The sequence below is a fragment of the Elephantulus edwardii genome, unplaced genomic scaffold (genome assembly GCF_000299155.1).
Source record: "Elephantulus edwardii isolate Elephantulus edwardi_28Jun2011 unplaced genomic scaffold, EleEdw1.0 scaffold00278, whole genome shotgun sequence".
NCBI lineage: Eukaryota > Metazoa > Chordata > Mammalia > Macroscelidea > Macroscelididae > Elephantulus > Elephantulus edwardii.
Genome location: NW_006400028.1, coordinates 2,018,143 through 2,044,886, shown reverse-complemented (window position 1 = coordinate 2,044,886; position 26,744 = coordinate 2,018,143). Strand labels below are relative to the sequence as shown.

The 26,744-nt window shown below is 41.0% G+C and overlaps 1 protein-coding gene across 1 annotated transcript in view; it reads left to right on the top strand.

Moving 5' to 3' along the window:
- Positions 1-5,539: 5,539 nt before the first annotated feature.
- DIP2B (DIP2 disco-interacting protein 2 homolog B (Drosophila)) overlaps positions 5,540-26,744 on the top strand; it is a 303,253-nt gene continuing 282,048 nt past the window's right edge. The window contains exon 1 of the mRNA XM_006900236.1: positions 5,540-5,787. Within this exon, the coding sequence (XP_006900298.1) occupies positions 5,688-5,787 (100 nt within the window). The 5' untranslated portion in view covers positions 5,540-5,687. The remainder of the gene's footprint in view (positions 5,788-26,744) is intronic.

The window sequence follows — 26,744 nt, the reverse complement described above, 5'->3', positions numbered from 1 at the left end:
CCGCGGTTAGGGACCTCTCTAAAGTACTCAAGAGTAACAGTGTAACAGTGTCTCTCTGGAGACTAAGGTCCGCCTGATACAAGCCATGGTCTTTGCAATCACTTGTTATGCATCAGAGAGTTGGACAATGACTAGGGAGGATAGAAGGAGAATTGACGCCTTTGAGCTGTGGTGCTGGAGAAGAGTATTGAATGTTCCATGGACTGCCAAGAAAACAAACAGATCCATCCTAGAGAGGGTTAAACCAGGCTGCTCCTTGGAGGCAAGGATTCTGGGGCTTCGTCTGACATACTTTGGACATGTTGTAAGGAGAGACAGGTCCTTGGAGAGGGACATCAGGCTTGGTAGGGTAGAGGTATGGTGCAGGAGGGGAAGACCTTCTATGAGGTGGATTGATTCAGTGACTGGGGTAATCAGGATGGGTGTGTCAGAGACAGTGCGATTGGTACAGGATAGAGCAGGGTTTAGGGCTGTTGTACATAGGGTCGCTATGCGTCGCAAACGACTTGATGGCACATAACAACAACAACAATACCTTTACAATACATTTGCAACTGCATTCAGGCAAATTTGTGTTTTACTCACCTGAAGTATCCCATTTCTTGGTAACAAATTCAGTATTAGATGGGATGCTTTTAGGCTATAACCATAATATGGAATAAAAATATTTAAAACTATTTTCTAGTATAAGTGGTTTCAAGATTGGATATCCTAGCAAACCTATTCTGTCGAGATCCAGGTTATGTTTCATTGATTTTCTTAACTTTCTCCTGATAGATGCAAGATGACTGTTTGGCCATTGAACAGGGCAGGAAGAAGTGAAAGGCAGTTTCTATTCATTCACCTTTCACAAGGGAGGAAAATTTCCCCCAGAAGCTCATCTCCCAACAGTTCCCTCAGTCCCCGTTGGATTTGATTGACTCACACACTTGCGGAGTGGGTGGGGAGTAAGGAGCAGGCACAATGTGCTTCAGTAAAGATTGGTATGATCTGCTTGCAAGTAAAAAGAGAGAAGGGTGGTTGGGAAGGTAACTTCCTTCCTCCATTTTTGCCTTTTTATTGTTGCATAACAAACCACCCTGAACCTAGTGACATAAGAAGGACCAGGTTACTATAATTCTGTGGGTCAGAGATTTGGACAAGGTGCTAGAGGGGTAAGCTGTTTCTGCTTCATATTACCTTGTCTGGAAAGATTCCAATTACTAGGAGATGGGTTACCTGGAGAATTCTTCATCTGTTTATTTGCTATCTGAGTTAGGGTGATTAGAAGGCTAGGTATACTGGGGGGTATGAGCCAGAGCATCACACATGGTCTTAACATGTGGGCTTCTTTTAGTTTATCTGTTGGGGAGGAAGGAAAGGAAAGAAATAGAAGGACCATGACCTCTGGATACTAAAGCTTTCTCAGAAAATCAGGTAGACATAGCCTTTTTAGACTTAACATTGGAAATCACAGTGTCACTCTGCCATATTTGATAGAATACAGAGCTCATTAATATAATTTGCCAGTCAATAGACTCATAATCCCATTCAGATTCAAGACAAGGTGACATGCCTTCACCTCTTTGATGGGAGGAATGTTAAAGAATTTTCAACCTTAAAAACAATTGCAGAAGTTCTTATGTAAAATAGAAAATGTGCATAAACTCCCACAGGTTTTCCTTAAATTTATTATAATTAAAAGGAAATGTCCAAGTATACCCCTCTACCAGACATTATACAACATTCTCTTTTTCTTTTTTAAACAGAAATCTTTCTCAACTTCAGAAGAGTTGCCCACCTATAGTCTACGAAAATTTTAAAAAAGTGTTTAGAAGTTCCTAATGATTAAGTGAACTCATTAATGTTAAGTTGGGATCAGTTGTAGCTGACTCTCCTTGGGTTCCCAAGGCTGTAAATCAACCGGGAATAGATTACCCATCTTTTGCCCTTGGAGGAGCTTATGGATTCCGACTGTCAGAGAGGCAAAGTCTTTGGTTTAGTAGTGCAATTCCCTACAGACTAGGCCATCTGAACTCCCTAGTGAATAGGTAAGAGACCTTAAATAAGGGAGCTTTGGTGGCCTGGTCTGCAGGGGGTTTTGCTGCTAACCCAAACTACTAACTAGCCGTTGGTTTGAGTCTACCAGAGGCTCCACAGGAGAAAGACTGGGACTCTCCTCTCATGCAACTTATAGCCCCAGAGAACTTGCTGAGCAGTCAGTTATGAGCTGATTCCAACTTTATTCTCCTAAAGGGACCACATATGGACATGTATAAAAGGGAAATGAAAACTGTGACCTGCCATTTTTTAAAAAGTGTCACTACTATAAAAGAAAATGCATAACAATTTAAAGTATCTTCAGGCTAGGTTTAGAAGAGGCCATGGTTCTAGGGATAATATAGATAATGTTAGATGGATCTTGGCTGAAAGCAGAGAGTATCAGAGGAATGTCTATCTGTGTTTCATTGACTATGCAAAGGCATTTGACTGTGTGGATCACAACAAATTGAGGCTGACGTTGAGAAGAATGGGAATCCCAGAACACTTGATTGTGCTTTTGTTTGTGAAGCCTATACTTGGAACAGGAGGCAGTTACCAAGACAAAGCAAGGAAACACTGCATGATTAAAAATTGGGAAGGCTGTCTGTATGCCAGGGATGTGTCCTATCTTCATACCTTCTTAATCTATATGTGGAACAGATTATCCAGGAGGTTGGGTTCTATGAGGAGAAACTTGGCATCAGGATTGGAGGTGGACTCATCAACAATCTGCGTTATGCAGATGACACAACCCTGCTTGCTGAAACTGGGGAGGACCTGAAGCGCTTGCTGCAGAAGGTCAAGAACTACAGCCTTAAATACGCTTTGAAATTCAACATCAAGAAAACAAAGATTCTCACCACTTGGCCGATTCACAGCATCATGATAGATAGATGGTGAAGAGATTGAGATTGTTAACAGCTTTAGTTTGCTTGGCGCCACAAACAACACTCTTGATATCAGCAGCCAGCAAATAAAAAGACGAATTGCATAGGGAAGGTCTGCTGTCAGAGACCTCTCCAAAGTATACCTAGCTTTCTCATCACCCTAACACAGATAGCAAATAAACAGATGAAGAATTCCCCAGATGACCCATCTCCCAGCAATTGGAATCGTTACTGAAGAGCAACAATGTCAGTCTGGAGACTAAGGTGCACCTGATCCAGGCCATGATTTTTGCAATTGCATGCTATGCATCAGAAAGCTGGACAATGAATGACTAGGGATGACAGAATGAGAATTGATGCCTTTGAGCTGTAGTTCTGGAGAAGAATATTGAATATATCATGGACTGCTAGGAGAAAAAACAAGTTTGTCCTAGAGAGGGTGAAACAGGCTGCACCTTTGAGGCAAGGATTCTGAAGCTTTGTCTGACATACTTTGGACATGTATCAGTCCTTGGAGAGGGACATGATGCTTGAGAGGGAAGACCCTCTATTAGATGGATTGATTCAGTGACTGGGTTAATGGGGGTACGTGTGTTGAAGACAGTAAGATTGGCACAGGATAGAGCAGGTTTTAGACCTGTTGTACAGAGTGTCTCTATGAGTTGCAGGCGACTCACATAACAACAACAACATAGTTTACCAGAGGGTGCTCTGGAAACTTAGTGGTAAGAACCTACAGAACAACCCACAGGCACACAGTTCAAATCTGCTAGCTGTTCCACTGGAGAAAGATGGACAATCTCTTCCCATACAATCTTCTGCCTCTGAAACACTGCTGGAGGGTAGCTATGGGTCTGTTCTGACATGACAATATATAACAGCAACAACTACATAGTTTAACAGTAGTTTCTTGGAAACATATACAAACATTGGTACTCTTTATATCAAATTAAAAGAGTTTTGGAATACCTATAAGAAAAGACTAAAACACACTCAAAAAACCCTCTGAAAAAGAGAAGAAATTTTTTGTCTTCTTGAATGGAAATCTAAAATATCTGTAAATGTTCATTAAAATTAATAAAAAAGATATAATTAATATTGTCTTTGATCTTCTGCAAGTTAAGTGTTTCAAGTTCTCCTTACCTCCAGTAAGCATAGTTGTGTAATCTGCATAACCCAGATTGTTGATCACTCTTCCTCTGATCCTGATGTTACATTCTTCGAGTCCAGCTTTTTGAATAATTTTCTCAGCATACAGATTAAATAGGTATGGAGAAAGGATTCAACCCTGACACACACCATTCCTGATTTTAAACCATATAGTGTTCTCTTGCTTTGTTCGAACATCTTCTTGGTTTAGGTATAGGTTTTGGAAGAGCATATTTAAGTGTTGTGGGATTCCCATTCTTCTTAGTGTTAGTTATGGCTTGTTATGATCCATACAGTCAAATGCCTAGTTAAAATGCACAGTCAGTCAAAACACAAATAGATATTTTTAGTATTCTCTGCTTTCAGCCAGGATTCATCTGACATTAGCAATTAAATCCTTGGTGACACGGTCTCTTCAAAACCAAGCTTGAACTTCTGGCAGTTCTTGGTCATATATTTTTCTAGCCATTAAAAAAAATAATTCTCAGCACTATTTTGCTTGCACGTGATATTAATAATATTGTTCAATAATTTCCACAATCTGTTCAGTCACCTTTCTGTTGGGAAAGGGAACAAATACCAATCTCTTCAAGTTATTTGGCGAAGCAGCTATCCTCCAAATTTCTTGGCATAGACTTCTGAGTACATCCAGAGCTGCATCTATTAGTTGAAACATGTCAACTGATATTCCATCAATTCTTGAGACTTTATTTTTTGCCTTTGCCTTCTGTAGCGTAGCCTGAACTTCTTTATTATCATTGGCTCTTGTTCCTAGGGTCCTTCCTGATAGTTATCAGTGTCAGCCAGTTATTTTTGATACAGTATTCCGTCTTAAATCCTTAAAAATGCGGAGGTCTTAATCAGGGGAAAATGCGGCAGTGCAAGGCAAAAGTACACGCTATTGAGTGAAGGAAACAACTGAACAACAGCAGGGAAAAGTAAGGTTCACACTCTGAAAATTACTTGCTCCAATCTCAGAGATACACAGTTCGAATCCACCAGATGCTCTGCTGGAGAAGGAGGAACAATCTCCTCCTGTACCAGTCAGATCTGATTTGACGGTACACACAAAAAATAATGAAATAAAATAAATTAAAAAAATTATTTGCTCATGAATTAATAACAGGTAAATAGTGCACATCAACACCTTGACTGGACACATTTTGTCGCGTGGTTCGAATCCACCAGATGCTACTCTGGAGAAGGAGGGGCAATGTCCTCCTGTGTCAGTCGGATCCCATTCGACAGTACACAAGAAGAAAAGGGGAAAAAAGAGAGAGAGAGAGGGAGTTTGGCAAGAAGCTTCGCTCCAATCCTGACTGAACATTTTTGCAGAAAATTCGCGGCGAGCGGCTTGGGTTCGTTTTGTTACAGGTGCTTCCCAGTAGAGGTCGCCGCAATCCCGCGAGCCCTCAGAGAGAAGAGGCTGCAGAGGCGGTGCGTCCTCTCGGCCCGGGGGCGGGGCTGTCGCACTCACGTGACCCTCGCTCATGGCGGTGGCGGCTGCGGCGGCGCTGGCGGCGCTCGGCGGCCGGAGCCGGATCCTGTAGCCGGGGTGTGGACCCGCGTCAGTCCGTCCCTCCTTGGGCCCCCTCTTTAGGCTTCCGGAGTGTGGCTTGCGGAGCTGGGATGGCGGAGCGAGGCCTGGAGCCCTCGCCGGCCGCGGTGGCGGCGCTGCCGCCTGAAGTGCGGGCACAGCTGGCGGAGCTGGAGCTGGAGCTCTCGGAGGGTAGGAGCCGGGCGGGGGAGCGCGTGCCCCGGGCGCCCTGCGGATCGAGGGAGAGTGGGGAGAGCGGGTGGCCGCCGCGCGCCCTGCTGGCGGTACCGGGAGTGGAGAAGAGTGCAGGAAATCTGGCCCTGGCTCTCAGGATTGTCTTCCCACCTCCTCCCAACACCTGAAGTGGGTTTACCCGTGTCTTTCATTGTTTTCTCTTGGAAGGGGTGAAGCAAAGGCTTGGGGGAAGAGTTCCTCCTCAGGCCCTGGTGGCTTCTGCGCTCCCTGCCCCCCAAAATCTGAGACAAAGCTGCACCCTCCTGCTGCTGCCCGGTGTCTGGGAAGGGTGGGGGTGAGGGCTGCCGGTAGTGTGTCTTGACAGCTTTCTCCTTTCCTCTCTTTGGAAAGATAGGCCTGTCTTTCACTGCTTCCATCCCTCGGTAAAAGAAAAAAAAAAAAAAAGACACATGGGAAATGCGCAGCATTTCTTCTTCCTCCTCCTTTAACAATGCGAACTGCCTCTCGGGTGACAGGAGTGAGACTGAAGCACGGTGAGCCATTTAGGGTCACAGGAAGATTAGAAGCAGTGGCATTAACTCAGAGATAAACACAGTGCTGCTTTTAGAACGACCACCTTTGTCATCTGGTTTTTTCCTTAGTGTCTCTATTTGGACTGGATTTTCCGCATCTGATCACCTTTTGGAGTCTGAGAGGTGTTTTATGCAAATCCCGCTGGGAGTCTGAGAGGTGTTTTATGCAAATCCCTCTGGCATTTCTTTTGACAATAGATTGGTATAAGCAGGGCTGGTTTCATTTTGAGAATGACAAGAATGGGATAAATCAAGCCTCTGTTACTGGCGAAGTCCCTTGGACAACAATGAAGGCAAGCAGTGCTCTGTGGTGGGCATGTGATCGAGCTTATGCAGTCGTGAGGGTTCTCTGTAAAGTTCCTGTTTTTATCCCAGGCGGGAGACAAAAAGCAGCGTTTTCTCCAAGCTTGTTATCTGTTAGTTCTTTGGTGGTGTCCTCAGAGTTGTGTGTTTTTACTGAGTTCCTTGCCAAAAGTCACTACCGTTTTTTAAGTGAATTAAAAATTACTGATTGGAAGGAAGGGTGACAGGCAGCTCCCCCGAGAAGAGTGCTGACTTTTCTTTTTACTTTTCAGGGCATTTTCATCCCCTCTCCACTCCCAGAGTCTTTACAATTAAAAACCAGAAGTAGTTAAGTATTATAAACTCAGTCAGACATTGAAGGAAGAAACATTTTTTTAGGTGTGTCCCCCCCCCATGCATATATGGAGGTGCTGTTTTCACCTGCATTCTCAGCTTATTTTCAGCTGGGAAGCTATTCTTTGGCCAGTCTCTAGAATCGCTGGTGGTGGATGAATTTGCTGATATAAAGTCCTTAGGAAGGTAAGAGTCCTTTGGGCTAGTCTGCCCAAGTGATGTTGATGATTGATGTTTTCGCCAAGTGGTACCCACCGCAGTCTTGCTTGGCTGAGGCTTAGTTTAGATGCAATTTCTCTGTAAAAATTTAGTGGTGGTAGTTGTTTTCCATATAGGGAACTTCCTCATCTCCCAAGTAGAGGGACTTGTGCATTACCATTTGCACCTCTGCATTACCTTTCTTTTATTACCTTTCTGCCTCTCAGATATCTCATTCTTCTAGGCTAGAGCACTATCGTTGAATCTTTCGTAACTTCCATTTATATCTGACTTTTGAAACAGTTCTTTTACAGTTAATCAAGTCAACTAACTTTGAAAGAGAGAGCTTTGACTGGAGGTTTGCGTCAGAGCTAGATTAAAAATAGGAGTTGATTGCTTTTACATGGAGAGGGAAATCCTGGAAGCTCCTTTTTCTCAGCTGATATATCTGCTTCCAGCTGATTATTGTTTACATTTCTGGTGTTTCTAGAGATGATTCTGAGGAACTATTTCTAGGACTTACAACTGATTAGCTCACCTTTCTCTCCTTCAGAAAGGCGTGAAATACAAACTGTGACTGCTAAGGCTTAAACATTTTTCAGGATAAGTGCATGATTTGCTTTTCCATGAAGGGTTGTTTTGGTTGACATGACTTCATTTGAATTCGTTTCTTCTAGGTTTAGTGTACTATTTGGTACACTGTTTGCTCTCAGCAATGGATAACTCCGAATAAAATACAGTTTAAAATGTTTTAATCTTGTTATAATTTTTTTATTAAAATATGCAGATTGGTTGACTGGAGAGGTAGAGAACCTCCTTATTAGAGTGCAAATGAAGGTGAAACAGCCTATCAGACTAAACATCTGTGTATGTAGTGCGGCCTGTGACAGGGCTAGCATATTTTGAACTGACCTTTTTTAAAAGGTCAAAAACAAAAAGCAGTTTCTCTGAAGTTACTTCTCTGAAAAGGACTTTGTTCTTTGTTCTTTTTTTTTTAAAAAAAAAGACCTTTATCTATCATGGCTTGTTAGCATTGGTTCATGTCTCAATTTAATGTTTTTTGTTTTTTTGGGGGGTTAGGCTGGAGTCAGTCCTAATTTCAGTGGTAGTCTCCCCTATATATTGTTAAGGAATATTCTCAGTGCTTGCCTGTGTTTTTCAGCTACAGGCGTCGGTCTCAGATCAGCCGGCTCTGTGTTGAAATGCAGGTTTGTGTCTCCGTGGGGCTGTTTGCCGCAGAGCGCGTTGCAGGTCCTGTGATGTGTCCGGTGTTTCAGGCAGTCTTGGGGACTTGGTACTGGAAGCCTTCAGCTTCTGCACCAAAAACAACAGCCTGCAGCTCTCTGGAAAGTCCTCTAGAGATTGTATTTACCATACATTTTTCTATAGAAAAACTGATTAGGTCGGAGATTTTCACAACAGATAGTCTCATGATTGAAATTTTTTTCATAATCCACATGGATGGCTGTTATTATCATTATACATTTACCAGTAAGTTTTGTTGTCCGAATTTTATTCAGTAACTGCTCAACTATTTGGTGATTTTAATTCTTATGAGTTATTTGGTGTATCAAAGACAGATCAAATAGTACAATGGTAAGAATTGTTTGAATTTATCTAATAATACGAGTAATCTTCTTATACATTATTTGAATTTCACTAGAACGTTATGATTAGATAAAGCAGGTATTATTACCATCTTTAGCCCTTCACTTTCCGCCTCCACTTTTTTTTTTCCTTTAAATTTATTAATCATAAAAGCCTTATAAAACTTTCCAGACAAAGTCTACCTGGCTTTTTTTGTTTAAACTCCATAACCATAACCTTGATTATTCAGAATTTGTGTACATTTTTTTTCCTTTTCTCTATTTTCTTTTTAATTAAATTTTATTAGTTTTAATGAACATTTACAGGGATTTTGGGTTTTCATTCCTTCATTGCTGCACCATTCTCTCTACCCTCCTCCCCAGTTTGTTCTTCTTCCCGCCATCCGAATGTCTGTTTTAATTGTCCAATTGCCACAGTGCTTGTCAAAGTCAGTTCTGATTAATCTCCTTTGTCGGTGTGTCCTTTGCCATTCCCTATCACTCCCCCCTGAGAGAGACTTCACCCTGATTCATAAGGAAAAGGGGATGGCGTATTCTCTTAGCTACTTCCCGCTTCCGCTTTTTTGAATTTACAGAAGGAAAAACTTAGAATAGTTGAATATTTTATCTAAAGTTATTCATCTGATTGATGCCATTGTCTTAAACTGCCATGTTATTGTGGGATCTGCTACTAGTGTTTGACTTCAATATTTCACTGTTACAAACCACTGGCTTTGATATTTACTCTTAGGCATAACTACCACAGTTATATGTCACAATTCCATGTGGTGCTGTTGATTCTGCTTCTGAAAGTTTTTTCAAAGCCATCACACATGCATTCCGTTCAAGACCAAACCAAATCGAACTCATGGACCTTGTATTGTAAATCAGAGTAGAACTGTCCTATGGGGTTTGCAAGGCTGTAACCTTTACAGAAGCTGACTGGCACAGCTTCTCCCCCCATTGGCTGGCAGGTTTAAACTGCCTACCTTTCATTTAGGAGCTGAGTGCTTTAACCATTGTGCCATCCAGGCTCTGCGTTTAGTTGAGCAGACATTTGTTCTGTGTCTACATTTACTTTTGTGCCTACTTTTCCTGGGATACAGAACTGAGCAGGATACTGTGCTAGCTTTCAAGGAGCTCCTAGTTTGATAGGGAAATCCATCCCGACAACAGAGTTATATATACAGCATGCCTTCCAAGGAAAGAGGAAGCTATTTGCTTTGTCGCTGTGAAAAAGGACAGCAGAGTACTATAAATAAATACTTGGAGTGTGTGGCTAGTGGAACAGGCTGTGATTTAGCCTGTGCAGTTCCTTGGTAAGTGTGAAAATAAGAAGGATGTTAATCCTATACCCTTGTGATGTGTAGGAAGGAGCCCAAGCCTTTCAGTGGCTGAGAACTTTCTAAACATGACAACTGCAAAGGTATTTAAGATAAACTAACACTTACAGGAAGGGATCCTCCCTTTTCTTGTTTGAACACTTATCTAAGCACAAATGCAGCAAACACAGCCACATCCTCCTGTTCTTTTGTCCATTTCAGTACATGTCTCAGAAGTCCTTGAAGTGTGACACTGAGTCCACTTTGAAGGTGGAGGGATGGAGGACTTAAAGTGAATTCACTTCATGAGTGGGAAAGAAGGGAAGAGTAATTTGAAGAGGAAAAGGACAGGTCTAATTTGTGCATAGATACTGCACAAAGATCATTATTTTTCAGAAATGAGCAAGTAGAATTAAACCACCTCAAACCCTAGTAAGTCACAAGGTCACTCCTTTATCCTTTTTTTTTTCTTGTTGTGAATCAGATCCAACTGGCACAGGAAGAGATTGCCCCTGCTTCTCCAGCAGAGCATCTATCTGGTGAATTTGATCGCATGCCTTCGCTCCTTTACCTTTAAGGAGAAACTGAGCCCACAACAAAACAAAACTAAGCCAAACCCACTGTTACAGAGTCAATAAGAACTCATAATGACCGAATAGGAAAGAGTAGAATTGTCTTGTAGGGATTGCATCTCAACATCAAGAAAACAAAATCCTTGTCACTGGACCAACAGGCAACATCACAATAGATGGAGAAGAGATTGAAACTGTCATGACATTATCTTACTTGGATTCACAATCAGTATACTTGATATAAGCAGTCAGGAGATCAGGAGATGCATTGAACTGGGCAAGTCTCTAGTCAGGGACCTCTCCAAATTATTGAGGAACAGTGATGTCAGTTTGAGGACTAAAGTGCACCTGATTCAGGCCATGGTTTTTTCAGTCACTTGCTATGCATCCGAGAGCTGAACAGTGACTAAGGATGACAGAAGAAGAATTGATGTATTTGAATTGTGGTGTTGAAAAGTACTGAATATCCCATGGACTGCCAAAAAAAACAGATAAGTCTTGGAGAAGGTACAGCCTGAGTGTTCCTTGGAGTCAAAGATGATGCTTTGTCTCACATACTTTGAGTGTGTTGCTAGGAAAAGTTATTCTTTGGAAAGGGACATCAAGCTTGGGAAGGTGGAAGGATGGCAAATGAGAGGAAGACCTTCAACCATGTAGATTGACATAGTAACTGCAGCAATGGGTTTGAAGGTGTCAGAGATTGTGACAGTAGTGCGGAATAGGACAGGGTTCAGATCTGCTGTTTATAGGGTTGCTATAAGTTGTACTAAACTCGATGGTACCTAACAGCAACCACCATCATGGAAATAGCCTGCTACGTCTCTCTCCTTGACATGGCTGGTGAATCCCAATCACCAATCTTTCAATTAGCAACTGAATACTTTAACCACAACACTTACTAGGCTTTTTTTTTTTGGGAAATATATATATATATATATATATATATATATATATATATATATATATATATATCATAGTTGTAGACTCATAGGCTAGCCTTTTATTGAGACTTAATCTGAAAGTCACTTGTGATTTGTAATCCTTAATGCTAGGAGTATTAAAGAAAGGAGTTATGTGGAGTTTAAAAGAAACTCAAAACAGCAGTTGTTGTTCAACCTCTTCATTAAATGCTGTGTGAATTAACATAGTCCCATAAGGACAAATACTTTATAAGACCATTATTGTAGAATGTGTATGAGGATCCAAATGGGGGAGAGTGGGAGCAGAGGGGTGAGGATGGGCAGGGTGGTGTGGGTGTGTGGTTAATCATGGGGTTCCACATTTTGATGGATGAAGAGAGGAGTGGGTAAAGGAAATGGGAAAGATCTGGTGTGAAAAACAATGTATACAAACTTTGTAAGTAAACTAGTATAAAATTAATAAAAAAACACAACAGAAAACAACCCACACACAGCAGTCATTGTTTAAATGATTTGCCACCTAACACATACATGTGGTTTTGGTAAGCTTTGTAGGTGGGTCCTATTGACTCAACTGCTAAATAAGAAGTTGGCATTGTAGAAGAAAAAGTACCATAGTGGTCTGCTTCCATTAAGATTGTTGTTATGTGCCATGGAGTTGGAACTGACTCATAGCTGACCCTCCAGTGGGTTTTCAGAGGCTATAAATCAAACAGAAGATTTCTCCCAAGGAGCAGCTGGTGAATTTTAATGACCTTCCTTTGGATTGGTTTTGTAACTCCTTAACCATTAGATCACGGAGCTCCATTAACATTATAGTAAAGTAAACACTGTGGGAGCAGTTGTACTTAAAACAATTGTATGTAAAATATGAAGTAGAATCAGCACAATGGCAAGCACAGCAGTATACTCTTCCTTGCAGTCTGTGGGTGGTACAGACTTACAACAACTCTTAGCCAAAAGGCAAACTGGCTGCTGGTCAAAATCTGGAATACACCCAGAGGTACCTGGACAGTAAGGCCTGGCAATCGCCTTTCGAAAGATCAGACATTGAAAACCTATGAAGTGCTTTTCTACTCTGACCCTCACGGCTCACCATGAGTTGGAACTGACTTGATGATAACCAATTTTTTTGTTTTTAATTTTTAATTGTCTTGTTACTTTGGAACTTATATTTAGGAATTGCTGTGAGAGCCTATTGCAGGCACCATTCCTTTGAAAATTCTCATCGTGGCGAATTTCAGTTCTTTTATCATTTTTAAAACAGATTCTTTAATTCTTTAGATTTTTATTGCATAAATTACTTGGAGTCAAGTAGAGAAAAGCAGCTTAATGCTCTTTTGGAACCTGAACTAACTGTGACTACAAAATGATGAATGATTGTAGTTGTGACTATTTAAAAAAATTGAGTGATTATAAGCTGTTTTGGAAGGCAGTCCCAGATGAGAAGTGACAAATTCATTGGAAGAATGCTGTAGATTATAAAACAGTGCTTATTTTACTTATAATAAAAACAGTACTTTTTGGATATCCTAGTTCTGCTGTGTATGTGTAAAAAATAAATTAAAATTAATCTTTTTACAGTTTCACAGCATTGAGATGGAGTTTTTAAATTAGATTGTTACCTTTTGCTCTTAGCCCAGCCCTTACTGTCATTTTTCTCTCCCTTGAGCTTAGTACTTTAGGGTGAAAAGTTTAGATGTTTGACTGAAGGCCTTCACACGATGTGGTTAATGCTTTCCATGCTGTTGTGAGGTACCATCCAGTTGAGTATAATGAACACAAAGCAAACTTGTTGAACCTCGCCCTCTCCTGAACGTCCTCATGATCTGTCATGCTCAAGCCCATTGTGGTGGTCACTGTGCTGATCCAGCTTGCAGGTCTTTCATCATATATATGATTCATTCAGGAGTACTCTTTGTTTTTTAGAATAAGTACCTTTAATACATATGCTAAAATAGGAGGGTGGGGATGTGTTTGCCTTGCAGTGCCTTGATTTTCCTCAGAACTTCAGCTTCTTGTCCTCTATCACAGGAAGAAAATACTTGCTTTTAACTCAGTTTACCAATTTGCATGCCATCCTTGCACAGGGGCCATGCTAATCTCTGTATAGGAGTACTCTTTAAAACCCGCTCTCCTTCAAGGCTGCATGATTTTTTGCATTCTTTGTAGTGGTTAATCTGAAATACCACCTGAAATATAACTGTGGGTTGTTTTAATAAACTTGCCCATGGCCATTATGATTTCTCTTGCTTCATGTATAGTTTAGGTCTGTGATTTATATACTATAATTGCAGTATAGCTTTTCTCTGTCATGTAACCAAACTGCATTTGTAGTTGTTTGAATTTGTTTCTCATTCTACCTCAATGTGAGCTTTTTCAGAGCACATTCATATCTTAAAATGTGAAAAAAACAATCTTTTTTCGTATATTGTTTTGTGAATAAAATAAGTTTTTGCTCACTTCTACTTGATTTTAGGATCTCTAGTAGGCTAAGCATTGGACAGTTATCTGAAAGGTTGGTGGTTTGAATCTTTCAGCTGCTCTCTGGGAGAAAGATGTAACTATCTGCTCCCTTACAGATTTATAACCTTGGACACTTACTTTATGTTGTTGATCTTTGGTACCATTGAGTTGACTGTAACTCAGCGCTGGCACCATTCTAATGATCTCCCCCATGTTCAAGTCCATTGTTGCAGTTGAGCTCATAGAGTTTCTCTCTTGCGCTAACTTTCAGCATGATTTTACAAGGACTGACCACCCCCGCCGCCACTCACTACTACTCTCAGTGTGCTATACAATGTGCCCAAAGACTGTGAGACAGAGTTTCACCATCTTTGCCTTTAAGAAGCACTTTGGTTGTATTTCTTCTAAGATTTGTTTCTTCTTTTGGCACTCTGTGGTATATATTCAGTACTCTTTGCCAGTACCACAATTCAAAGGCATTAATTTTTTTTTTAAGGCATCAAGTCTTCTCTCATTTATTGTCCAAATTTTAGATGCATAAGAAACCATTTAAAATACTGTGGCTTGCATCAGGTGCACCTTAGTCTTTAAACTGACATCCTTGCTCTTTAGCACTTTGGAGAGGTCCTTGACAGTAGATTTCCCCATCATAACACTTTTGAATTCTTGTCTGCTGTTATCGTGAGTATGGATTGTGCAAGTAAAATTAAATCCTTGACAATGTCAATCTTTTCTCCCTCTGTCATGGTGTTGTCTACTGGTTCAATTGTATGAGGATTTTTATTTTCTTGGTAGTGAGATATAATCCATATTGACGGCTGTAGTCTTTGATGATCTTCACTAAGTGCTTCAGGTCATCTTCACTTTCTGCGTGCAGTCTTGTGTCATCTGCATAACATAGGTGGTTGTTGAGTTTTCCTCCAGTCCTAATGTTCCATTCTTTTTCACGGTTTCCAGTTTCATGAATGCTTTTTACCCAGCGTAAAGATTGAATAACTCCTTAAAAGCTCTGAACTTAATACCATTGAATTGGAAATGGCTGATAGCTAGCTGGCTCTCCACCAGGTTTTCAGAGGCTGTAAAATGCCTGTCTTTATCCTGTGAAACAGCTGGTGGATTCAAACTGCCCGCTTTTAGGGTGGCAGTGCAACACCCTACTGAATAGGCCTGCAGATGAAATACGTGTGGGGAAAAGCTATAACCCTGATGTACACCTTTACTGATTTTAAAACATGCAGTATCCCCTTGATCTGTTTGAACAACTACTTCTTGGTCTATGTATAGGTTTATATGAGTACAATTAAGTATTCCGGAGTTTTCATTTTTCTCAGTATAATCAGTGGGTTTTCTTTCTTTCTTTCTTTCTTTTTTTATGGTTCCCACAGTTGAATGTCTGCATAATCAATAAAACACATGTAAACATCTTTCTGGACACCCAGTAGAGAGGTTCTATTCTGTCCTATAGTGTCTTTATGAGTTGGAATCAACTTGGCGCAGAAAATTTTTCATTTTATTTAATTTGAAGTCTCTGGGGGTTTGATTTTGGCATCAGGCCAGGCTGTGTAATTATATGAGAGGCACAGGGTTTGGCACCTGGTAGGCCTTGGGTAAATGTATAACCTCCATGGTTTTGGTTTCTTCTGTCCTTAAAAAACAAAGGAATGATAACCTCATCAGAGTTGTAAAGACTTTTAGAATGGAATAATGGGAAAATTGCTGACCATAGTAAATATTATGCAGGGAGACTCACTACATGTAACCTTTATTGTTACTGGTAGTGAATGGATACCTAGTGACTTAGTCTGTTTTTAATATCTTGTGATCACTCACTTATTCACTCTTTGTTGTCTCTTTGGAACCAGTCTATAGCTGACTCTCCAGAAGGTTTTTAGAGGCTTTCAATCACTTAGAAGGAGATTGTCCATCTTTGTCCTGTGGAAGAACTGGTAGACTCAAACCGCTTGCCCTTGGGTTAGCAGCTCAACTTAGTATAATGTGATTGTATATAAAATGATGAATGGAATAAATTTGTGTATACATTTTTAAATAGTAAGGTTGTCACCACCATCCTTTGTTCCTGTCGGCACCCTATACCTTTAGTTAAAACATATTTGGTCACTGCAAGCAGCTGATTAGAGCAGAAAAGGGTAGCTGAATTATTTCATTCAGACATCTGGTTTATGAATGGTTCTAAGCCTGTAGATTCAGGCGCAGTGGCTCTGTAGTTGAGTCTGGTTTCTGAGACTCAGGGATCTATAATAAGTGATGAAAAGGTGCAAGTGGGGTGCTTACAACTTTCAAGTAGTTTTTCATTTTCTTCATTCCAGGAGCCCAGCTGACAGATCACTTAAGTACTTGGCTTAAGTGCTTAAGTAAACCAAAAGGTTTATTGTTCAAACCCTTAGCTGCTCCGTAGGAGAAAGATGTTGCAGTTTGCATTTATAAAGATTTATAGCCTTGGAAACCCCATGGGGCAGTTGTCCTCTACCCTTTAGGGGCACTGTGAGTTGGAATTTCACTTGTGGGCCGTGAACAGTGGTTCCTCTTTTGTCTCCATTTGTCCAGTGAGCAAGTCTTTGCAGTTTCTCCTTCAAAAATTGTCTTGTATCTTGACTATGTATTTTGTTCAGTCCTCTCTCTACTGCTAGGAGAACAAACAGGTTCATCCTGGAGAGGGTGAAACCAGGCTGCTCCTTGGAGGCAAGGATTCTGAAGCCACAGCTGGCATACTTTGGACATGTTGCAAGAAAGGACCAATTCTGGGAGAAGGTCATCTTGCTTGGGAGGGTGGAGGAACAACACAGGAGAGGAAGACCCTTGATGAGATGGATTGACTCAGTAACTGGGGTAAAGGGGTTAGGTGGCCAGAGACAATAAGATTGGCTCAGGATAGAGCAGGGTTCAGAGCTGTTGTACAGAGGGTCACTATGAGTTTCAGGTGACTCAATGGCATGTAAAAACAACTGTCTTAAACGTTACTGGTTTGGTTTTTGCTTTCTCTTCAGCACTAGATTGATCTTTTAAAAATTACTTTTATCCTAAACCATTGCTAAATTTAAGGTGCAATATTGTTACTTATTTTCCTTTTAGTTTCTTAAAGCCAGTTATAATCTTCTATTTTGTTTAGTCTAATTTAGTCATAGTCTATTTTTTTGTTGATTGATTGCATTATATAGGTTTAAGTGAGAGATCTTCACTTACAAGATTTTATAATGAGTAAGATATGTCCTGTCCCAGGAGGTTAAGTACTAAACCACTAACTAAAAGATTGGCAGTTCAGACACACCCAGAAGGCCTTCTGAAACCAGGTCAACCAGCTCCTGAAAGGTTGCAGCCTTGAAAACTCTGGAGATGTTCTACTCTGCACATGTGGGGTCTCCCAAGAGTTGGAATCCACTTGACAGCAACAAACAACAGTAGCAGCAACACAAGATGTGTTCCGATGTAGATATCCGACTCTGAATGGAGTCTATAAGGACACTTGTTTTAATTCCAGAGTGTCAATGGCAAACAGGTGGACTCTTTGGTTTCAGCTCACCCAGAAACTGAACTTTTTTTTTTTTTTTTCTTCAGAAACTGAACTTTTGAGTATGGGTGCTGGTGAACCAGGGTCTACAGTTTTCACAAGTCCAAGAAGCCATGTTAACAGCCACACTTCTTTTAACAACCAGTATTACCTTCTTCACTAGCTTGTAAAGTCAACCTCCCTCAGCATCACTCCTTACACTTGCACACTTTTATATCAGTTCCCACCCATAGCCCCTTTCCTACTTTTCTCAGAGGAAGAAATACTTCCCCCCTGTTGAAAGGTGAAGTCATCTGGCAGTGTTCTCTTCCCATCCCTTCCCCTCTCTTTTGGGACCTGGGGAATCTTGCTTCATTGATTGATCTGTTCATTAATTATCTGTTTTATCTTTGTCTTTCTCTCATCTTTAGTCTCTCATTTAACAGCTGGATCTAGGCTCCTTCCCTTCGTCTTATACATACGCTCAAGATTTATACTTTCAGACAGAAAAGTACCTGCTGGAAATAGCGTTTTCCTTTCTTGTCTTTTTTTCGAGGGTAGGCTTTAACAAACAAAAATTTATTTTCTGTGCTTGCTTCGGCAGCACATACTAAAATTGGAATGATACAGAAAAGATTAGCATGGCCCCTGCACAAAGATGACATGCAAATTTGTGATGCATTCCATATTTTTTAAAAATAAAAATTATTTTCTCACAGTGTGCAGTGCAGTGCAAGACAGAATGGAGCCACGTGCTTACCCTCCAGCAGATTTTCAGACTACATAACATGGGAAGAGATTACCCATCTTTCTCCCTTGGATTTGAACTTTCTGCTTTTGGGTTGGCAGTGAAATGCCTTACCCCCTAGGCCATTAGAGTTCTCTTCCCATCTGTTGTTGGATGCTATCAAGTCGACTATGACTCATAGCAAACAGTGTATTTAAACCTTGCCTTATCCTGTAACATCCTTATAATCTCTGATATGCTCAGACTCATTGTTCTAGTCTTTTTCCAAAGACTGGTACCTCCTGACATCATGCCCAAAGTATGAAAGAAAGAGTTTTACCATTCTTGCCTCTTAAGTGCCATTGGCTACACTTCTTCCAAGATAGACTTGTTCATTTGGCATACTGAATATTCAGTATTCAGTATTCCTCTTCAACACCACAATTTAAAGACGTTCTTAGGTCTTCCTATTCATGATTTAACATTCAGAGGCATAGGAAGCAATTGAAAATACCATGATTTACACTTTAGTCTTTAAACCAACATACTTGCTCCTTAGCACTTTAGAGAGGCCATTGTTTGCAGATTTTCCCAAAGTAGCTTATCTTTTGACTGATTGACTGATATTACTATGGGTGTTGATTGGATCTTGACAATTTCAGTCTTTTCTTCTTTTATCATGATGTTGCCTATTGGCTAGTGGTGAAGATTTTTGTTTTCTTATTGTTGAGATGTAACCCATACTGAAGACTATAGTCTTTGTTACGGTATTGTTGTTAGGTGCCAGTTGAGTAAACTGATTCATAGCAACCTCATGAACCACAGATTTGCACCTGCCCTATCCTGCATCACCCTCACGTCCCTGATATACTCTATCCTATTACTACAGTCACTATGTCGATCCATCCTGTAGGTCTTTCTCTCTTGCTGACCTTTCTAAGCATATCTTTTTCCAAGGACCAGCCCCTCTTAACAACGTGCCCAAAGTATGTGAGATGGAAGTCTCATCATCCTCGTCTCTGAGGAGCACTCTTGCTGCACTTTTTCCAAGACATATTTGTCCTTTTGCCAGCCCATGGGATATTTAATCCTCTTCTCCAGCACCACAACTCAAAGGCATTGATTCATCTTCTGGCATCCTTATTCATTGTCCAACTCTCAGATGCATATTAAGTAATTGAAAACACACCTTTGTCTTTAAACTGACATTGCTGTTCTTCAGCATCTTGGAGAGGTCCTTGACAGCAGATTTCTCCAAAGCAACACATTTGTGTGTTTTTGTTTTTCTTTTTAAATTTTTTGACTGCTAGTGTCAAGGGATTGTGTGGATCTGAGTAAGATGAAATTAACTACTTCAGTCTTCTCTCCATGATGTGGCCTTCTCTTCATCTTTCTTAATGATTGGTAAAGATTTTTGTTTTCTTAAAGTTCAGATGAAGTTCATATTGAAGGCTGTAGTCCTTGACTTTCTGTAGCAAGTGCCTCAGGTCCTCCTCACTGTCAGCAACAAGGTCATGTCATCTACATCACACAGGTTTTGGATGAATCTTCCTTCCATCCTGATGCCACAGTCGTCTTCAGATAGCCCTGCTTCTCGAATAATTTACTCTGCATACAGTATTCCCTTGCTCTGGTAGACAAACCATGTAGTATTTCCTTGCTTCTTGGTCTAGGTTTTGTCTGAGCACAATTATGTGTTCTAGTATTTCCATTCTTCTCAGTATTAGCCATAATTTGCTATTAACCACACAGCCAGATGTCTCTGCTTAGTCAATAAAATACAAATATCCTTCTGATAGTTTCTTTTTTTAACCGGGATCAGCCTGAAATCAGCAGGGAGGTACCTGGTGCTATGGCCGCTTCACTTAAAGTTCAAGCTCTCTGCTGATGTATTGCCATTCTTGGATAATCTACAAGATTTTATTTGCATGTGATAATAGTAGTGGTATTGTTTGATAGCTATACATTCTATTGGACCACTTCTACCCCCCTTTTTTTTGGAACACCCTTTTTAGGAGTGGGAACAAACACTGATCTCTTCCAATCAGTTGGCCAGTAGCTATCTTCCAAATTTCTTGGCAGTCTGGTGAACACGTTCAGGGCTGCATTCAGTTGACATTGAAACATGTCAATTGGTATTCCATCAGTTCTTGGGAACTTCTTTTTGCCAGTGTCTTCAATGCTGCTTAAACGTCTTCCTTCATTACCATTGGGGTTTTTTTCATATGCTTTTTCCTGAAATGGTTCCGTGCCACAGTGCCTCTCTGTACATTCTTTTGATGCTTCTAGGATGCTGCTCACGGATGCTGCTAGTTTGAATTCAAGGTGCCAGCTCTAGGGGAAAGCTTTTTCTCTCTTGGCTTTGGAGGAAAGTCCTTGCCCTTGAGCATCTGATTCTGGATGACCTTCATGTGAGTGGGCATGTGTTGCCCTCCTTCTTTATCTCTGCCCCCTCAGTTACTTCTTTAATCTCTTTTCTGGAAAGAGCTTCTTTCTCTGCACATTGGATACTATGGGACATTATCTGTATGAGACTCTGCTTCCTGTGCTTTGTTCTTTCCGGCTCCCTAACTGTTCCTTCTCATTCCCTGTCACAGGCTTCTTTTCTCCAGGGTGTGGGAGTTCCCCTGTTACCTGTCATCTGGCTCCATAGAAGCGTGTGGAGTAATTGCATCCTTGCCTAGGATTTTAGTTGTGGTCCTGGTGCGAATGAATCCTAAGTCTCTGTCTCTGTCCCTGAAGCTCCTCAGCCCTAAATGGATACCCCTCTGTCAGCCATAACTCCAAATTGACACTCTTAGTTTTATTTTCCTTTCCCCTCCTGACAACCTGTCTTTCCATGGATATCCCTTACTTCAGAATGCCCTTGTTAAACCAGAGAGCTATCCCAAGAGGAAAACAACCCCAAACAAACCCAAAACAACACAACCCCCTGGATTATTCTTAACTTAGGTCACCAAATCTTATTGCTTCTGTTTCCTTTTTTCCATTCTCATTGTGTTTGTTCAGAGGCTTATTTCTTACTCTGTTGTGACAATCCTCTTGCTTGTCATCAGTGTTTTCTCCCTCAGACGCATCCTTTCCACACTCTGATGCACCCATCTAATTGTGTTGGCAGTTTGAACCTACCAGCAGCACCATGGAAGAAAGGCTTTGTGATCTGCATCCATTAAGGTGATTGTTGTTTTATGCTGTCATATTGGAACTGAGACATAATTGATCCTTCAGTGAGTTTTCACAGGATATAAATTGCGTGAGAGAAGATTGCCCATCTTTCTCCTTTGAAGTAGTTGGTGGATTTGAACCATGAGCCTTTGGGTTGGCAGTTCAACTCCTTACCACTTATAAGCAAGACAACTCTATAGAGCAATTATACTCTTCATGGGTTTGCTATGACTTAGAATTGCTTTGAAGGCAGGATTTGATTTGATTGTTTTCAGTGTTCCAGGACCTGTTAATATCTTTCCACTTCCATGCTTTTCTCTGCTCTCTAGCTGTGCCAGATGACTTTCATTTCCCTGAGTGCTGTCTTACTTTCATGCCCTTGTACACATTACCTATCTCTGAAATGCCCGCTTTGGCATATTCTTCCCCTTTTCTTACCCAGTTAATTTCGTTTCTATTAAATTTCTTGTGAGAAGCCTGCCTTTCCTAAGCTCTTTAAGAAGTTAAGATCTCTGTATAAGTAGCCATGAGTTATTGAGTGCTTATTATATAACAGCCCCTGTGCTTAGTCCTTTTACATATCCTGCCTGGCCAGTAAGTAGGTGTTGAATAAATAACTATTACTTTTACAGTGATAAGAGCCCTGGTGGTGCAGTGGTAAAATGCTCTGTTGCTAACTGAAAGTAGACAGTTTAAACCACCAGCTCTCCAAGAGTTTACAATTCCAAGGGGATATTAAAATGACAATTTGTTTCCATAAAGATTTACACCCTTGGAAACAGTGTGGGGCAATTCTGGTCTGCCCAGTAGGTCTCTTTGAGCCACAATTAACTCAGTGCTAGTGGATGAGATGGCGAAAATGGTTAGAGGTGGATGGCTAACCCAAACTTTTTAGCAGTTTGAACTTGCCCCACAAGAAGAATCATCTGGTGATCCACTTCCATAAAAATGACTCATGGCCATTGAGTTGGAATCTACTTGTAAAATTGGCCTTCCCCTGGGTTTTTCAAGGCTGTAAATTGTACCGTTTTCCCATCTTTCCCCTCCCTCCTTTCCCAAGAAGTCTCTGGTAGAGGCACCACCTGTGGGTTAGCATCGCAGCTCACACCAATTGCTGTGTACCACGGAGATTGAACCGACTTATAGATGATCCTCCAGTGGGTTTTCAGAGGCAGGAAATTGCATAGGAGATTGCTTATCTTTTCCCTATAGAGCAATTGGTGGTTTTGAACCATGTGTCTTTGTGCTCCTTATAGAGCAGTTCTAATCTCTCATTACCCAGATTATCCAGCTGTCAAGGAAATAAGAAACTTTATAACAGATTAGTAAATGCAGACAAGCAAACCCAAGTTTACCTTGCTTACTGGTACTCAGGAATGAAAAATTTGAAAAAGGGCATTTATTCTGTATGCAGGTGCTATGAAATTAGGAGATGCCAGAACTACACAGAAGCAGAAATCTTCTAGTGAAAAATGTGAAATTGTTCACTGCAGATTAGTCAGTAAGCCCAGAGGGAGCTCTGGCTGCTTGGTGGTGAGGAGTTGCACTGCCAGCCTAAAGACACACAATTCATATCAACTAGCTGCTCTGTGGGAGAAAGGTGGACAGTCTCATCCATGCAATTTACAGCTTCTGAAAACCTCCTTGGAGGGTCAGCTATGTGTTGGTTCCAATTTGATGGTACACAACAGCAGCTGTATCAAACCTGTACATATCTTGCTGATTGGTTAATCATATATTGTAATTCATAGGGTTAGATGAGTTGGGGGAGACTGAATGACAGCTACAGCAACAATTACATAATGACGATGAAAGAGCTAACAAAAAGCAGCCGAACTTTGCCTGGAGTGTGATCTATACTAGATCCCACCCCATGGTTATGAGTGACCTGCTTGCTCCCCTGACTTGCTCATTACTGAAGCATAGCATGGGAGAGAGTCATAGAGAACTGGGTTCTAGTCTTTTACTGATGCCTCTGGGTGGCCTTGAACAAGTCTTTGAAATGTGATTCTAATCCCAACAACTTCTTAAGATCATTCCCTCACTCATTGTCATCCGCTTGGAACCCACTTCGTAGCTGACCTACCTCAGGTTTTCAGAGGCCGTAAATCTCACTAGAGGAGATTGCCCATCTTTCGAACTCGGTGTCTCTGGTGGATCTGAGCCACCAGGAAGATGCCACCACTCTTTTTGAACTGTATTGCCAGAGCTCCCTGAGTGAGCGAGTGAATCCTGACAACTCCTCAAGATAGATCTCTCTTTTCCATTTTGCAGGTGATGAAATTGAAATGTATAGACTTGCTAAAGAACTTGACAGTCTGAAAATACAGTGTCCTGGGATTGGAACCCAAGTGTGTTTGGCTCCAGACTTCATGCAGTTTTCACGTTGAAGTTCTGTTGTCTCCATCTTTTTGAATCATACGTTTCAAGTGATTTTGGCACAATTTTATTTTTCCATCTTAACTAGTGAGATTTACTTTAATAGACTATGGCTTTATCTTTGAAGTTTTGTTCATAGAGAAGAAAGAGAATGTTATTCTAGAGAACTAAGTAGAAATAGGATAATAGGTGATTATTTTTTACCTTGTTTTGCTGGAACTGGAGGAGTTAACACTATATTTGTAGGGGCTGATGTCTTAATCAGACTGACTGCTAGCAAGATGTGACTTCCTTTTTTCTTAAAAGAAAAATAATTTGGGTAGGACGCCTATAAGACCATCCATAATGTAAAAGGTGATTTTATGTGCTTGTATTTTAAGTTTTCTTCCTTGAATATGGAGATGCTGAGAAATGAAGGGGAAAAGGGGGAAAGTTCAGAAGAAAATATTTTTTTAAATTAATTTTAATGAAAATTTACAGAGACTTAGGTTTTCCAGTCATTCATTGTTGCATTTTTCTCCTTGCCCACCCTCTCCCCCCAATTCACTCTTCTCCAGGAAGAAATCTTTTTTTTTTTAAATTTATTATTTTTGTGTGTGTGTACCGTCAAATGGATCTGACTGGTACAGGAGGAGATTGTTCCTCCTTCTCCAGCAGAGCATCTGATGGATTCAAACCGTGCACCTCTGGGACTGCAATGCAGCTTTTTATCACTAGGCCATCAGAGCTCCCTGGAAGAAATCTTTTTGATGCCACACAGACCATTCCTAGATAAAAGTCCACAGCCTCATGTCTTTGAAACATCCTTGGTTTAGCTATAGGAGCTTTGGTGGCATGTTGTTAAGTACCAATGAGTCAGAATTGACCCTTAGCTGACCCTGCAGCAGGTTTTCAGAAGCTGTAAATTGCCTGGGAAGAGGGAACCTTATTCAAACCATGTGCCTTTGGCTTGACAGCACAACTTAGAACTGAGCCACCAGCATATTGATAAGCATAGCATATTGATCTGCTAGCCAGAAGGTCCATCAGTGTCTCTGAGGGAGAAAGATGGACAATCACTTCACCCCAAGGTTTACAGCACCAGAAACAGTGGTTGAAGAAAACCACTGTTAACATTCTGATGTAGATAGTTTTCTCTTTACTATACATAGTTATTGAACAATATCATTAATATCACATGCAAGTAAGATTCTGCTGAAAATTATCCAAAAACGTTTGGAACAATATGTCAAGAGAGAACTGCCAGGTGTACAGGCTAGATTTAGAAGAGGTCGTGGAACTAGGGATATTATAACTAATGTTAGATGGATCTTGGCAGAAAGAAAGAATATCAGAAGAATGTCTATCTGTGCTTCATTGACTATGCAAAGGCTTTTGACTGTGTGGATCACAAAAAGCTATTGCTGACTCTGAGAATGGGAATCCCAGAACATTTGATCGTGCTAATGCGAAACCCATACTTGGACCAAGAGGCAGTCATCAGAACAGAGCAAGGAGACACTACGTGGTTCAAAATCAAGAAGAGGGCCTGTCAGAGATGTATTCTGTCTCCATACCTTTTCAATCTGTATGCAGAACAGATCAGATCATCTGAGACGCTGGGCTGTACGAAGAGGAATGTGGCATCAGGATTGGTGGAAGAGTCATCAACAACCTGCGTTATGCAGATAACACAACCCTGCTTGCTGAAACTGAGGAGGACCTGAAACGCTTGCTGCAGAAGGTCAAGGACTGCAGCCTCCTATATGGATTGAAGCTCAACATCAAGAAAACAAAGATTCTCACCACTGGGCCAATTGGCAGCATCAAGCACGGATGGTGAAGAGACTGAGATAGTTAACAGTTTTAGTTTGCTTGGCTCCACAGTCAACACTCTTGGTAACAGCAGCCAGGAAATCAAGAGACGAATTGCGTTGGGAAAGTTAGCTGTGAGGGAACGTCTCGAGTACTGAAGAGCAACGACATCAGGCTGGAGACTAAGGTGCGCCTGATCTGGGCTATATAGTCTTCTCAATTACGTGCTATGCATCAGAGAGTTGGACAGTGAATAGGGATGACAGAAAGAGAATTGATGCTTTTGAGTTGTGGAGCTGGAGAAGAGTGTAGAATATACCATGGACTGCTAGGAGAACAAACAGTTTTGTTCTGGAGAAGGTGAAGCCAGAATGCTCCTTGGAGTCAAGGATTCTGAAGCTCGTCTGACATACTTTGGGCATGTTGCAAGGAGGGACTGGTCCTTGGAGAGGGACATGATGTTTGGCAGAATGGAGGGACAGCAAAGGAGAGGAAGACCTTTGATGAGATGGATCGATTCTGTGACTGGAGCGGTGGGAATAAGTGCGTTTGAGATGGCTAAGTTGGCATAGGATAGAACAGTGTTTAGAGCTCTTGTACATAGGGTCGCTATGAGTCACAAACGACTCGATGGCACATAACCACCTCCACAACAACAACATACATACTGTTGGTATCTAGTACTACCATGACAGAGATACCACATGTTTCTGGTTTTAACAGAAGTATATTCGAGTTCATGAGACTTCAAGTCCATGTTCATGGTGCCAACTTAAACGGAAGGCCCTCTCTGGCCAAAGAGCCTTGATTTATCATTCGTAGGACAGGTTTTCTTTGGAGATCTTCAGTTGTCCTGATCTTCTTCAGTGTCAAGGAGCTTTCTTGGGCAGAGATTCATGCTCAACAGGATGCACTCTTCTCCTCGTGCTTCATTCTTAGTAGTACTTAGATCTCAAGACAAAGTCTTGCCATCCTTGCCTCTAAAGAGCACCCTGGTTGCACTTCAGTTCACATTTATTTGTTCTTTACTCTTCGCTGACACCACAATTCAGAAGCATCCATTATTCAATCTTCCTTCTGTCGAAATAGGATAATACTTAAATTCTGGCACA